The sequence below is a fragment of the Falco naumanni genome, chromosome 5, assembly GCF_017639655.2.
Source record: "Falco naumanni isolate bFalNau1 chromosome 5, bFalNau1.pat, whole genome shotgun sequence".
In the NCBI taxonomy this organism is placed as follows: domain Eukaryota; kingdom Metazoa; phylum Chordata; class Aves; order Falconiformes; family Falconidae; genus Falco; species Falco naumanni.
Genome location: NC_054058.1, coordinates 26,616,618 through 26,633,232, shown reverse-complemented (window position 1 = coordinate 26,633,232; position 16,615 = coordinate 26,616,618). Strand labels below are relative to the sequence as shown.

Genomic DNA, 16,615 nt, shown 5'->3' with positions numbered 1-16,615 from the left:
CTCACCAAGAACTGACAGGAAAAGACTCCTACTTGGAGTGGCTCAAGCACTGCAGGTTAAACCAAACAGTGACTGAAGAATCATGCCTGAGCCAAGTTTGATTCATTTAAGTGCTATTAATAATAAGCTCTTGAGACTGCAGGGCAAATAAAAAGTAAAAGTCAAATTTAGTAACACAAAAATTCAGATTGTTTTTCTTTGCCATCAGATTTCTGATTGTCCTCCAACTTCTGCCAGGAAGACTTTCTCAGTCAGATGTGAAAGGGACACTATGGTGCCGTTAAGGTTGCACACTTTCAGTCCTCTTCAGCTGCTCCTTTCGAAGTGTTTGCTAAGAGGAAGTTAGGAAACATTATTCTAAGGCACATATAAGGAGTTCTGGAGTCCCTCAGAAAGTCTATGGCATTGCCTGCAGTATGAACTATTAAGGTATAGCCTATTACAGCTATGGATCTTTTCTTTCACGATTTTGGCTGAAGTTCCAATGACCACAACAATTGAAGCTGGGAAATATAGTATGAAATGATGTCTGAAGGATTTGCAGCAGGAAATGTATGCCCTTCCATTTTCCTTCACCTTCTTCTCCCACAAAATTGAAGCATTCCTTCTAGATCATTTGGTATATTATGGTCCTTTTCTGTCCTTGTGTCTTTTGGACTGTAACCTTTTAATGGCGAGGGTTAAGTCTTCATTATTAATTTTATAGCTGCTAGAAGCACTCTGGTAGTGGCTGGAGGTTTTTGATGCTAGCATTACAGAACTTAATATTACTATATTACCACTAAAACTAATATCTGTAAAAAATAATGTGAAAACTTTGGGCATGTATTCTGTGCTGCACTAAACCAGTAAACAGAATTATAAATCAAATGTTATTAAAACTATTTTTTTTTTTAAATTTCTTCCTCTCTGCAATTCTTAGAGTAGGGCACAATGAGGTCATTGGGGTATGTCGGACAGGAATTGACGCTGAAGGGCTTGGAAGAGATCATTGGAATGAAATGCTGGCTTACCCCCGTAAACCAATAACTCACTGGCATCCACTAGTAGAGGTAAGAAGTAGCGAAATTTCCTCCTTCTCAGTATATTGAATGTTTTTGTCTTCCTCAGACTTTATGTGGTTCTGAGAATCATGAAAATCAGTGCAGCATCTGTGGAACAGCTAGAAGATCCTTAGCACAACCTAAATCTATTTGCAAGGGTTTATTGATTACTTAAATGTGCCATTTCAAAAGTTTCCATGATGCGCTGGTGGATATTGTAAAATTAAATTAAGACATTCAAAATTCCTAGAGATTATGATAAAGGAGCTTACATCCACTTAAAAGAGATCATTTGCAAGTAATTCAAAAGCAATCATTTCCTATTCAAAAATCTTTAGCTTGAACAGTTATGTTGCTAAAACATTAATCTGAAACTGGCCTGCTAATTAGGCTAAATTGAGGCATCATACCAGCAGCTACCTACAGAGTTACCCAAACAGACACTTATTGGAAGCTTATGCAAATGCACAGGTGATTATACCTACAAGACCCTGGGCTTCCCTCTTCAAGATGCTGCAGCCACCTCACTGGTTTTCTGTATGTAAAATGCTCACAGCTTTGGGCTCAGAAAAATTCATATTGAAGCCTCAAGAAGCCACAGGCCCTGTTTTGGGACACAGAGGACACACTGTTTAGACCTTCCCAAAAGCAGACTCTGTAGAATAATGAGTTGCTCTCTGAGGCGTCACACACCACTTGGTTTCCCCACTGTGTAGGACATGGCTGCACAGCGTGTCCGGTGACAAGTAGGAAAAGCCCAACAGCAAGGCCTCAGGAGAACACCTGCTAGAAGAGTGTGAGGGCAGAGCAACAGAGTCAGTGCAGTAGAGAAGCCTCTTTTCAGGGGTTCGTGGCTCTCCCTGGATCATGTAAGTTTGGAGACAGAGGTACCACCCCTGCTTGGTGAAATGAACCCACTCCTGTGAAATGAGCCAGAGGCATTTTTAGGAGATCACTTGAGGAATTTTCTTTCCATTATTAGTTCTGTTGGAGACTTCGATCCGGAAAGGGTCTAGGTGCGATTTGGGTTCTTTGAGGGAGTCTCTCATCCTCTGAAATAAGTGTGATGCACAGCCACATGTGATCACATTTGTAAAACTAACACTTTTCTTGCAGTTACCTGGCCGAGCAACCAGTTTTGATAGCCAGGGATCTTGCTCATCACCAAAACCACCGCTTACGCCCTAGGGAACAGGAATGGATTCACCGTGTTCAGTGTCCAAAGCTCCCCTGTAGCTCATATCTACGTAAACAGAAGGTTTGGCTTCCGCAGATGAACTGTATCCATATTTTTTTATTCAAATACATTTTTCCTATTCTAAGTCTTATATTACAGTTTATAATCATTTCTTAATGTATGAATGAAGTTGACTTGAGCCAAATATAACCCTTCCTCATACAAATTCATTCACTTGTTTTCTCACTGGCATATATCCAGTGTCATATCCAAGTAGTATTTTGATATGACCTCTATCTTTGCATAGACAAAGAAAAAAAAATCCCCAATAAATCCCTTAAGCAATTCAAAACACTGCAGCTTGTAATGCCTAATTCTTTTGCAGGAGAGCAAATAGTCATACATAGCTCATGCAGTGAGTTTCTTCTAAATTGCACTAAATCCTCTATGACTTCTCAAGAAAACACTTCAAGCTGAATGTTGCATGAAAAAACAACTGTTGTCATGCTTTGGGCGTTTGGAAAATCAGTTCATTCCTTGGGCAGGGAGGAAGGGTTGATCAAAAGCCCACTGAAGCCGATGAGAAGGACCCTACTGGCTTCACTGGGTTTTAGTTCAGCCTTTATGAAACAGGTCTCACAACTGGATCTATGCAGTTATAATCTTCCAGCAATCGAGATGCCGGCTGCCCCTACAGGAACTCTTTATCCTGTCCGGGAAAACAACCAGGCACGTGCAGCCAGGCAAGTGGCTGTACCTCAGCAGCTGGTTTGCTTCAACGACCCACCGGCTGATGAAGAGCTAGCTCAGATGTCTCTGCATGGCACTGGACAGCACGTGTACAGGTATCGTTGTGGAAAGCTAATGTTGCTGCAGTGAGTTGTGTAGAAGTGGATGTAGCTCCACAGAGGTGTAGCTGTCTCCTGATGAGGTGCATCCAGCCCCTTCAAAGCAGCCCATTTGCTGCTGGCATCATGCAGTCTTTACTTGGTCTTCACACAGGTCAAACTGTAGATGAGAGAATGCTCTGAAGTAAAGGAACTGACTTAATATGTTTAAGCTGTTCAAAAAAAATTATAAAAACCTGCAGTTACGCACAACATTTTTCTGATTCTTGATTTAGCATGACAATATTAGATTTTTTTAAAGATATTTTGAGTAAGTGCATAACTCACATGAAACAGTTCCTGGTCCCTGACTGGATATCTCTAGGATTACATGCTAAATATGATTTTGAGATATGTTTTCTGTCAATATATGGAGAGAGAAATTGAAATGTAACAATTTTATAAACTAGTAAACTCATGTATTAGAATACACAGTGACAGCAGATGCAAAAATTAGTGGCTGAAGTGAGCTGCTTTAAAAACAAGAAGAGAACTACATATTATTTTGTGCGTTTAGCTCTTTTTAACACTGCAGTTGACCTCAGTCCATTATTTTTTTTTCTGTTTTTCTTTTTTCTTTCTGCGAAGAACATGTCAAAGACTGCATGACTGGGACTGAGATTAAGTTGAACTGCAACTAGGAAAAAGTTGAGGTGGTGGCTCTTTTTGTATGTTTGTAATGTATAAAGAAAACTAAGAAGATAATGTTTTCCAAAATAGTGTTTTTACAGAAGTGTCATACATGAGAAAAACGCTAATGGAAGTTTGATTTATGATAATGGAAGCATTTCTGAGAATTAATCTATTTTTGAAATGAAAAGGCAGTTTACACAGACTTCTGAAGAACCATTTTGGCTTGATTACTTTGGCCTGGTAGATACAGAATATGTTTATGAAGATCCAGTCCCTCCATTCCATTAACTAATCTCTAAGACAGTCAAATATGCCTTGATGTGTCTTAACTGCTCCAGTAAAGTTAGGGAGGCTGGTCTTCACATTACAGTGTTTCTAAGGCAAAAAAAGGAGGCAGGTTTCATACCTTGCTTTCTGTGCCTACAAACACAGCAAGCAAGCAAGCAAATAAATACATCTTTCAGACATTCTTTACAAACTAAAAAGAAGAAAAAAAAAAAAAGGCTCCAGCCCAACGTTTTGAATGTCTGTTCCAGGTTGCTATTCATGGCTTCTGGTCAGAAATAGTTTTTCACAGAGAGGGTTAGTAACGCTGAACACTGATCCTCCCTGCTCAAGATTGTATTTTCATAACCATAAATGCAGAGCAGCCTTGCAGAATTTCATTTCTTTGCTCTGGGTGAGTAATTTTTTTATTAGGAGAACAAGCTCTCTTCTGTGGGTGTTTTTTCCTCCCATCATTGTTGCCATCATGAGATTCTGTGGCCTAGATAATTTTCATCATGATTTTGCAAGGTTGATATAGAAACAGAGATATATGTATGTGGAAATGGAAAAATATTTTGTGTATACATTTATCTTAATATAAATTATATCAGCAGTGGCCTTTGTGGCCTAGAAAATACTTTTTGTAATGTGGTACTGTAACAGTTAACTAAATATTCTTTGCACTTTTTTGCACCTAATATCCAAAAAGCTAACAATTTCACAATCAAATGTAGCATAAGTGTTCAGCAATGAGCAACACCTTTTTAACTATTTCATTGTTCTCTATGAGTATCCTGTATGTTTCATTATAAGTAGTAAGGTATTTCAAGATTCATTTTCTTGAATTTAAATTGTTGTCAAACACCAAAGGAATAATAGCTCAGTTTGTGCCCTCTTGTTGTGTTATTTTTCGTATTGTTAATAACAATAGTGAATTACTTCTGTATCTAAACTTGATTTATGGGTGCTCTGCATCTAGGAAAAAACAGGTTGCAAAATTATAAGGACATCGAACTTCCAAAATGATCTGCTAGTTAATTATTTTTAGTCCTGTATCAGTGATTAATAGAATTAAAGCAAAAACTTCTATTTTTAACTTTTTTTCCCCACTGCTTTCTTAGCTATCTCACAAGGCAGGGTATAGATTTAGTATGACCAACCCATTGGCTTACAGACCCTGGTTCATAAGTTACTCTCTGAGTGTATTCACAGAAGCACCAAGTAAAAACTTACCACAGTGAATATGTTGCTTTTTGTATCTCTTTATTAAGATATTGAAAATATTGTCATTTGGAGAAGTTGTAAGCTCCCTGCTTCCTTCCTGATTTTTTTTTTTTTTTTTTTTTTTTTTTTTGCTTACTCACATTTCTGCCATATCACAAAAATTAGCCTAATTTGAGCAAAATCAAATCTGGCAAATGCTTGGCATAAAATACATTATAGAAATTTTATAACAGTTTGAAAAACTCACATTCCTAAAAGCCTGATTTATTTTTATTGAAATGATTTACTGGAAACAGTAACAGTACTTAAAAAGAATTTCATTTTGCACTGCAGAGCTTTTTTATACTTTCACACTGCAGACAGTAGCATAGGTGAGCACATGCTCAGTAGGATGTAAGTCACGTATTGCCCTCCGTGATCTCAACTTTAGAGCACTGTATTGTATACATCTGCCGGTATGGCCCTTCCTCTCACTCTCCCAGCACACAACCATCTTTTTCCCCACCACCTTTTGTCTATATTGGGCTTCTGCTCAAGCAGTAGAGACCTGACCCTTACTTTTCTCTGCAGCACCGAAAGCTGCCTCCTGGCCTTACAAAAATAGTAACATGAAACTTGTGGGGTCTTTACCAAAAGGTGTAGCTACATCGCTCATTTTCATTCTATGAAGAGTTGTCAGGGAAGTATCTTCCCATCTCCACAGTTCCTTATGATAATCAGACATTAGAAATCAGTAGTCCTGTCCTGGGTTTTTTGGCTTCTAGCAAGCACTGAAAGAGCAATATACATATCTCAGGGATACGTATATTGGTCAGGGACAGAGAAAGTGGCAAGAACCAATAAGATAAGACAAAACTTTGTCTATCAGGACAAAAGTTCCCATCCAAATTTTCTTCTTTAATATATTGAATTGTTTTGACTTCTTATGTTTAAGTAATAAAACCGTACATTTTTCTTAATGAATCACAACTCCATTCAATATTTTTGAAGAAAATGTTGAGCAGACATGGAATGTCTTCACTGGGTTGATTTTATTCCAAGGGAAAAAGCAAATACTTCCTAATTTCTTTCTATGGATGCATTTTTTGAGCAATACTAAGAAAACTTAAAGTTCCAAAAAAAGGCTTTTCTTGTCCCATTGTCCTGTTTCTCAGTTTTTTAACTGGCATCAATGTAATCCTTTTGAAAGTTTTAACATGATGATGCAAAACAAATACATGGTAGTCTAGTTCCAAGATTATTTTGCTCTGTCTTTTTAATCAGTTAATTGTTTGTATCTTATAAACTTTTAATGTACTAACTTTTTATTACACTCCATTAATTTAACAAGCTTTATACATCTGAAATCAAATTTGGCTATATTTTTTAAGTGTGTAAACATTCAAAAGAAAGGTGAGTAACAATTGTAGAACTGTTATAGAATTCATCTCTTACTAAAAATGTCATATTTTTCAGAGACCCATAAATGTGCCTGCAAAATTTGAAAACCACCTTGTTAGAGCATGCAAAAGCCTAGATTCACACATACAAGTATTTGCACTTGCAAAATGTATAACCATTATTATTTAGCACTTCTATTACAACAGAACTCCTGTGCCTAATCAGAAATATGTTTTGGTTTGTGATAAATACTGGACAAATCTGTACTGCGTGACAGCTCTTTGACCTGAAAAGTTCATATGGCTTTATTTCTACAAATGAATATGCTTGAAAATTCTGTCATTTTTTTAGTATGACTTATATGTTAATTAGACAGTGAGACAAAACTCATATAATATCTGTTAGACCATACAAAATATAGATGTATAGTATATATGATAGGACTATTAGTGCATGTTTTGGTGGAAAACTTTCTCTCTCATTCACACTACAGCTGAGTGCCAGTTTAATCCTTTGCTCAGGATTCACTTTCACTTAGCTTCTGAGGCTTTTCAGTCTAAACTGAGCTCTCTGGTGTCAGAAAATCATGGCGCAGAGCTGAGAAAGACAAAGGAAAATGTGACAGTAGTCACAGAGCTACTCAAGGCAACTGCAAACAGTTTGAAATGAAAAACCTCCTTTCAAAATTGATAATCATTACAAAATTGATATCACTTGTCCTTTCTATACTGTAAAGCGGGAAGAGAGATGTTCTTGAAGAAGAGTCAGCATTAGGCATAGGAGTTAATTGAGGTGCTGGCCTCAATCATTTGACATTTCCAAGGCAAATAATACCTTAGCTTCAAAAAGTATATTTCGTTTACTCATCCAAATGAATAAATATCTCCTGCACAATTCCCCTTTTCCTTAGCCCCAGCTGGAAACTGGCAGTTTTTTAACAGCACACAAGAAACCAAGAGCTGAAACTCAGAGAAAGTGAAGCTGCAGGTGGGATTTAAATAGCACAGCGGAATCTGGCCAGGAAAATGGAACTAACACCTTCAATCTTGTGCTGTGTGCTAGGGGATGCTTGATGATAACAAGTGCTCAGGGCTGTGATTTTATGTTTTATCTGATAGTACCTCTAGAATTTTGCTGTTGCTGGGAAACCTCTTCTTTAGTGGCTTAGAGAGGAGAAAGCCTCTGGTATTGCTATGTAAAAATTTTCCACCTGAATATAGACTGTAACTCTTATGTTACATGGGACTTAGTCCTCTGGAAGGGGATGTTGAATTTGCAGGACAGGAAAAATCAAGGCTTTGCACTGTACCGTCATGAAGTACCACTCGCTTTGTTGATACTAAGGACAAGCATTGGTGCCTTACTGAGCCAAGGGAGGTCATTCGGGACAGTACTCTATTGCTAAGCCTGTGTTGGTGAACCATGTTAGCACAGTTGAAGACCCTCGGTACCAACATTGTCAAAATGTAACTAATACATATAAATACAGGTTATATAGGTTGTCAGAGTACCAAAGCTCTTTCCGGTGGGAAAGACCTACCAACTCCCTGATACATAAGACAATGTGCTCTGAAAGTTGGATCTGCAGGAAGTCACGTAGCTGCTGTGATGAAAGTGGAGCTGCTCTGTAATAATTTATGAATACAAGATGTTGACTTGGCTATTGGTTTCAAATTAGGCGAGTTCCTTAAGTAGGCCTTCTGGGAAAAAACAACAGTAGGCAGAAAATGTTTGATGAGGGAATGCCTTTTAAAAGAAAATTATATTTGCAGAACTTTAATGTCCATCCTGGTGGCCCAGGAGATTCTACCAATGCTACAGCCAGCGTGAAAAATGTATCTCATCTAAAACAGTGAAAACCCAAGCAGGCATAGGAAAAAAAACCCATAGGAAAGATCAAGAGATCTGTTTCAGAACAGACAATATTTATGTCTGATCAGGCTGGGATGCAAGATGTTGCTATAGTTTACAAAGATAATAGTCTGGGTTACTCTCGCATTAATGGATGGGAAAATTTGAGGCCGGACAGTTATACATATAAGACTGTTATTTTCAAATCCATTTATTTGAAATATTTAGGTTTATATTTTAAGCTTAGATATTTAAATAGTATTCTATTTTTAATTAAATGGAGTATTCACAGATTCCCTGAAAGAAAAGTTGCAAATCCATTCAGACTGTCTGGGTTGACACAGCATAACTTAGGAGAATTTTGAGATCCTGCCTCTCCCCTGGATAAGTGAAGTCAGGAAGCTTGACATGAAAAGAGAACTCGAGACAGCCAAGGAAAGGAGGAGGGTACAGCTATTTCGTGACAACTTCAGAGCTCACGGAGAGCTTTGCCACACACTTATTACACAGGGCATAGCAAGAGTGCCAGCAACATGTTTTCATGACAGCAGCCTACCCTGTATACAGTTTTCCTCTCCCTCAAAATGCAAGCATATAAATGTTTTTGAGAGATTTCTTCTTGGGATCTTATCATACCTTAGAAATTCAAACCCGTGAAGTAAGGCAAGTCTATTTGTACATCTACCCATGAGGAAATTAAAAGGGTGGGGAAATCAAAACCTCAGTAAAAATCAAGAGAGCTCTAGAACATAGCTAAAGTTGCTTTCCTGTATAGAATAATGGTATAGGGTTGAGACCTGTTATCTTGAAACCTTTTCGGGCTGAAAGGAAAGGCTGTGTTTCCTATTATAAAACAGTATTTTTCTGCAGGTACAGAATTCCTACTTGCCTAGGCCCTAATTAGATTCCTAATATCAGAGATGTTCTAACAAATGCTTGTTAACATAACAGACAGGCATTTTAGGCACTTAAGATTAACATCGCTAAAAAGGAATTTGGTTTTTTTTTGCGATGGTTTCTAGGTTAACTTCACAGAGGAGCAGTTGTGGGCTGTTAGCTGTTTTTGTGAAGCAGATACATTACAGTCTGCAAAAGGAGAGAAATAAAGGTTAGAGTCGTGTGGGTTTTTTTTCCAATATACTATGAGCTGAGATTGATAATTGCAACAGAAGTGAAGAGGACAACAAGATGTTTAATTTTTTTTGTGGCACCTGAGCCATGAACATGAGAGAAGTGAGAAGGGGAAACACTGAGCATATAAAGAGCTCTTTAGAAAAGAACTGTTAAAAAGTGGAAAGCATAAGAAGAGGGTGAATTTACAGTATTTTCAATAGTCAAAAATGTCTGTGTAGCAAACAAAACAAAAAAAGGTGATTTTTTAATGTAATTCCCAACTTCATATCTTGTATAGCCATTTGCATGCCTACGAGGGTATCGGCAGCCACATTACAGAACTTGGGTCTGTTCTTAAAATAAAAAGCAGCCCTCCACCCCACAGAACCCGATCCCACAGGATTTACAATGCAAAGAGCACTGGTAGTTGCTCATGGCACATCCTGCCCCTCCAATCTTTCTCTTGCATCATAAGTGAGGCAAGAAAGGCACATTGCTGGCACATGCTCAGACACATCCCTCTCCAGATGCTGTAATGGCCTATTTATTCGCACCTGGCATAGGCTGGAAAATCTCCAACAGGTGAAAATCATTTTTATATAATGTCGCCTCTTCACATTTTCAAAGCTTCTGACAATCAGTACTTGAATTGCCAACACGAAACACCTCTGAAAATGCTGCTGTGATACACAAGGTACTGGGGTACTGGTTTTATTTACAAGTTAAGCCTAAACTAAAGTCACACAATGGGGGACGAATCATTGGGCTGTTGCAGGTGCTAATTCTCTGATGACTCACAAAACTGAAGTCATAATTATGGTGTATTTCTCACTTAATATCCCACAGGTCTTTGTGTATGAATAGGGTCCTGGAACTGATGTTGCAGACAAATCCCCTCTTCTCCTGCTCTATCTGTTCATGGAGGTTCAGCTGAATAATGAATTTTTACTCCTTTGTCCTAAATTGTCACACAGTACTGAGTGTACTGTGATTGTTTCACCCTGGGAGTGGCTGCCTCTAACTGAAAATCAGAGAGATCAATAGAGGACCATTACTTCCCTCACTAGGGTTTTCTGAAGCTTAATTGCAAAATAACAGTTATGAGAGAAATGACTGCATAGCTGAACAATACATAGAATTGCCAGCTGTAATTATTTTTGGCAAATGGGTATGTGTGGATGGGTGTGTCTTTCTTCTTTAAGTAAATTGAGATTTGGCTACCACAGAAAATGAACAAGGACATTTCATAGACTCACCAAAAAGCACTTTACACTCATATTTGTTCCTTTCAGGCTTTATGTACTGTAAGTGTTTAATGATCTTAATTATCCTTATAGCACAAGAACTTGATTCATTTATTTAAACCTTCAACCTTTTCAGTTCTTAGTTCATCAAGGTAACTTTGGGCCAGAGAATCAAACTCACTAAGGAAAAGGTACAGCTTTATCTTAGCCAGCAACTGAATCTGCACAGCTCGACCTTTTCCGTATTCCCCTGAAAGGGAGCCTGGCACTGTTGCACTTTAGCTACTTGCTAGTAGCCGACAGACAATTGTAGGTCATAGCCAAGTGTCAGAGAAGCTCTGAGGATTAACCTCAAAAATCCTGGATCCGATTCTGCATGCCCTCCAGAAACAGGGCAGCCTGTGATGTCAAAGAGCAGCCCTACCTAAAGAGGGCTTGATAATGAGCAATCTGTGCTGAGAAAAGAGAGTTCATTCAAATTGTTCCAAGGCATCTTTTAGAATTTTTTTTGCCTTGTTTTCTGTACTGGTGTTAAAAATGAACTTTTTCTCAAGACAACTTTAATCTCTAGCAGGGCAAAAAGTGGTACTAAAGTACCAATCTACTCACGCACTGAAATGATTTTCACGCAAAAAAAATAAAAATGCCTTTTATAAAAGATATCTGTGGCAGCAAACCAGGAAGATGCTGAAAAAAATACATTTTGCTTTTTCTGTGATATTTTTTTTAATAGACTACTTCGCTTTCCTTTTTTTGAGCTATCTCAAGAAAAATACAAAATGGTAAACATCTCTAATGTAGCTTTAATATTTATTGAAATAATATAGCACAAAAAAGTGATACAATTCAGCCTTTTCAAATGTAGTTTAACAATACACATTTATATATTTTACATTGCTACAATCCTTACCGAAATCTATTCATTACCTTATTGCCAATATACAAGAACTGTAAAAATCTTTCAAAAGGAATTTTCTTTTAGGTCTATATCTGGCTACTTTATATGGCAATTGTTCTTCTGTTAATTAAAATGAAAATATTTTTTTAATGTCATGGCAATAGACCATTAAATATATCCAGCAAAATTACTCTGTAAGTCTTTTTAATATGTCAATCCATTTCAAAGCACAGCATTACCTACTTGATCAGCCCACCGCTGAAATCAAGCAGAAACACTGCTGTTGATTTCAGTTGGCTTTGCATCAGGTTGCATGTGATGATGTACTATAGCATCTTATGAAATGAACCCAATAAGGAGTCTCAAGGCAAGTGAATGAATTCTCTCATATCCACCATGGCTGTTTGTGGCTTGTTGACAGTTTGGACTACATTAAAACTCTTCAGTGCATCTCTAGGGTATGAACTATTATTGAAAATGCTGATTTACTAATAATAGCAAGAAATATGAGCCTCAGCTGCCTGATTTGGTAAATAAAAATGTCTGGTCTCTGTAGTCAGGCATGGAGGTCAGGTGTATTTTTACTGGATTTTTTCCTTTTTAATAGTGGCCTACAGTTTTCCACATGATGCCATCTTGCTATTAAAGCTCAGAGGGTGTCTGTATAGGTTAAACCTTTAATAAGTAACATTTAGATAGTCCTGTTGCACATCAGATATAAAGCACTTCTTTTCACTCTATATTTCTATGGAAAAATATAGAACAAAATTTACTTTTGTTAAATAAATAGAAAACTATTTCTCAAGAAAAGGAAAAAAGTTTCGATATATATTTCATATTGTTTCTTGTTTCTTTTTCTTCCAAGTGTGAGTCTAAATTCTTTCCATTCTCCGTTTCGGTGAGTAGTTTCAGTAGGATGTTGGACTTAAATGCAGATGTCTAAGGATGGGATATGGCTAGCTCTCTACCCTACAAGTGGGCACTGCTGGTGTCCTGATTTGGAGACAAGCTTCTGACTTGTGCTTTCTCCCACTTCTGGTGGAGATCATGAGGGCCTTTGTTCAGCAAACCATGTGAAATATTTTTTAAATATGACCTGCAAATCAAATCCCTGTGAATTCACGACAGCTCGGACACACGCCCTGAGCAGATCAGCCGCTCAGGTGCTTTGCTGGCTAGGAACAGAGTGATGCGGGGAGTCTCACGGCTCATTTATGCTAATAGCCTGTCTCAGCTCCCTCCACGCTAGTGTAGCCATGCTAGCCAGGGTGAGAGTGGGCAAAGCCAAACTGCATTTCTTCATTGTCCTGCTCTGCCCAGTCCTCACCACCTTGGGCAGCAGGACCGCAGCGCTGGCTCCTCTGCACACCAGCCAGGCGCTCCTCTAGCCACTGCAAGGGGAGTCCCAGAAAGCTTCTGCTTTCTTCTCATGAGCTTGTAGTCACACCACGTTCAAGACAACTGGCTTCAGTACGCTCCTCATGAGAACTGAAGTGAGGGGAGTAGAATACAGAAATTAGCCACATATTTTCTTCAGCACACAACATTATGTTTTTCAAGTATATGCTTGTTTGTGGGGAAGGCATTCTCCAGAGTGTATGCTTCAAAAGGTAGGAAGTTAAATTGGAGTTCCTGGCCATAGGAAGCACTGACAGCTAAAAAGAAACGCCACTCAATATTTAAATGGTATTTTGGAATATTCAAAGGAATCACCCAAGACAATGCCTGTCAGAATAAGCGTCTGCTGTGACAGTGTGGGGTTCTGGATTAGGCCCTAACTGGCCCAAACTCTAACAGAACTCCCTACCTTTAAAATAATCTTTATGATTAGATCAGAAATGTTGCCAAGTCTATGTAGCTTACAAAGAACTGCAGAGTTCTTCTAAGATTTTGTCTCTTCTTGCTATGTGGTGTTGGCTGACCAAGATCTAATATTAAATACCTGACTGCTTTAGTACCCTTTATTCAGTGTTCATGATGTGACTTTTTAAATGAAGTCTGTGGTTTGATACCTAGCCATTGTTCAGGTCAATATCCTTGGCTTCTGCGTTATAGAGACAAGAAAACAAAACTTTTTGAACTTGTGTTGCTGGCTTTTTGTATGCGCTAAATGGCCATTTGTGAAACTTGACAGCATAAAATTGTACTACTGATAGTAAATGTCTTTTTTTGCACTAGCCTTTGAGAGCTGTAACACATTTCAGTATTTTTACAATGTATTCTCTAGAAAGTGTGAATCTCTTTGTCAGTTCTGAAAAATATATGTAACAATGAAACCTCAAAAGATGTTATGAAGTGTACAGTTTGTGATAATTTTATATTTAAAAAGACAAGAAAAAGAACTCATTTGAAATAATTTTATTCTAATTGTTTCATATGTATTTTGAAAAAGAAATAAAGTGATTAAAATCATTAATGTTTTTGCTTTCTTACAAGGGTAAACTTTTCAAAAGCAAATAGTGATCAGTGGGTTATAATTGCAGAGATCATCTTTTCCTATTTATTCTCTCCCTTTCCCATGCTGGAATTAATTCTTTGTGTACCTGCAGCATATTCCCATTGACTTGATGTCTTAAGATCAACTCAACCTCCAAATCAGTTCATTTTCATTTCCACGGGTGGGAAGATCAGCCTTCGTAACCTTTTGGCTTCAGGTTGAGCACTCCTGTATCCAAGTATCATTACAAAATGTGTTATTCTCATGAATCTGTTACTTTAAAATTCTACACCATGAAGAGGTACAGGCCATTTTTGCCACCAGGTTTGCAGGGCTGGAGACAAAATGTCTTAGAATGAAAACAATTAAATCAAGCAGCTCCATTATTAACTAGTACTTTGTGTAATGCTTTTCACATTATCTTCCATTTCCTGCTATGATATTGTTTACTGTAATCTTCAAAGTCATTAATCCATATTTTAAATAATGGGTTAATTATTCAATTTAAGGCTTTTAAAGTATTCAAGATTATTGAAGCAGTTCACTTAAGAGACACAAGCCTGATTTCCACCTTCCTTGTTCCTAGTTACTAGTCGTTTAGATCAAACAGAAAAGAACCCTACCACCATGAAAAGGATAAAAAAGGCAGATTTGGGCAGGCTTAACTTATGTTTAAGTTGAATTGGTGCTAATGACAAGACGTTATGAAGCAATGATAATCCATGGTAGACAGGCTCAAGCATGTCAGATACTTTGTTGGCACTGAGCCGGACAGCACTGCTTAAAAACAGGAAACCTAAGCTGCAAGTGTTCAGTTTCAGCTGGTTGTGACCTCTTTTCATTCTACCAGCTGCTTAATTCCATCTGATTAAAGCTGGGGGGAAATCACCACTGTAGTATATCTGCAGCACTGGAGAATATTGTCTGGACAAAAATAGTATCCAAGTTCAACATACAAGCAATTGTCCCTTGGCAGGCTTTTGTAATTTTCCTGAAGTGAAATGAGATCTATAGTATTGAGGTTCCAATCCTGTTTCTGATCTCTTCTGGCTGAACATTAATCTAAAGTCAAATGTCTGTGAAGATATAAATGCAGTTCTGTTCTCTGCTTCAATACAGGGCCTTGGTTTACATCTGTGATTGAAAGATTCAGTTTTCTTTGAAAAACTGCTTGATTTTATCTAGCAAAGGTAATGTATTTCTAGTTTGCCATTATCTTTAATCTTACTATTTCCTTTAATATATAAAATACTCATTTTCATTAGAGGGATGGGTTGTGATAGTTATGAGTAGTATAGTTAATTTTGGAAAATTAGCTGTAATTTGTGTAGAAGCAATACCACCTTCTTTAAGACTTCGTTGCAGTCTGTGCAATATAATTTCCTCTTAAAGTCCTAATTCTTCTATTTCACTCATTCCTGAATGTTTCTGCATTCCTTACAGTAAGCAAATTTACTAGCCCACAGAGGAGCTGGAGAACATGCAGCTTAAAAGGGTGCAAGAACCAGAAGGGAAACCAGGAGCAGATTTTTCAGAAGACAAGAAAGGAGGGCAAACAGCTGTCAGAGATTTAGCCTTTGTATTAGTTCTGCTCCAACCAATAAGCAAGAAATGGGTATTCTCCAAGGCAGTGTGGTGGCTTCTCCCCAGCTCCCCAGTGCAGGTTGTGTGGGGAGGGTTGTCGGGCTGGGGTGGCAGGTGTCCCCCTCTTCTGCAGTGCCACGTCCCCAGCCTGGCCCCAGCGCAAGGCTCAGGTCAGGCTGCATGGTGGGAGGCTTTGCCCCTTACCCCTCTCCTGCACCTGCTTCTGCAAGTTGAAAGGGCTCAGGATGCACCATGTTGTTTCCAGACTTCCACGTGGTTTTGGACAACCTTATGGTTTGGGGAAACTTTTGGTGGTTTTCCAGCTTGCCTCAGAAAAACACTAAAACAGTTCTGTCCGATTGACCTCAGGAGAGGAGAATGGCTCCTGTAAAAATCCACACTGCTCTACTCTCTAGACCACTGAAAAATAAATACTATATTATTTCACAAATTATTAAATGTTTTTACATGCAGAGAAGGGTACTGTCTCAGCCAGTACACACTATTATGACAACATTAAAAGTGATGCAGAGAAAATCAGGGATCAGAACTGAATCCAGATCTCCTGTCTTCTAGGTCACTACCATTTCTCTAAGTGGATTTGTACTTTGAACAAATTACATGAGAGTCTCCCAAAGGAAAAGTTATGCATAGGGAGGCAGAAAATTAATTTTAAAAAATTTATTTATATAGTGTCCTCTTATCCTGCTAAAACACATTGGTTCAGATAAGGAAGCAGAAATATTTTCTCACAGTAGTGCCTACTATGTCATTCTGAAAGTTGAATAAAAGCCCTCCTGCTGCTACTGTTGTAGATAACAGAACTGGGTTTTTAACTCAAATGACAGACACATGTATTTTTAGAACAAAAGGTCCT

General features: G+C 38.0%; 1 protein-coding gene across 1 annotated transcript in view; it reads left to right on the top strand.

The window, feature by feature from the left end:
• Positions 1–2,559, top strand: part of SYT10 (synaptotagmin 10) — a 36,025-nt gene extending 33,466 nt beyond the window's left edge. Inside the window, exons 6-7 of the mRNA XM_040597004.1 lie at positions 923–1,052; positions 2,160–2,559. Coding sequence (XP_040452938.1) covers positions 923–1,052; positions 2,160–2,231 — 202 coding nt within the window. The 3' untranslated portion in view covers positions 2,232–2,559. The remainder of the gene's footprint in view (positions 1–922; positions 1,053–2,159) is intronic.
• Positions 2,560–16,615: the final 14,056 nt, after the last annotated feature.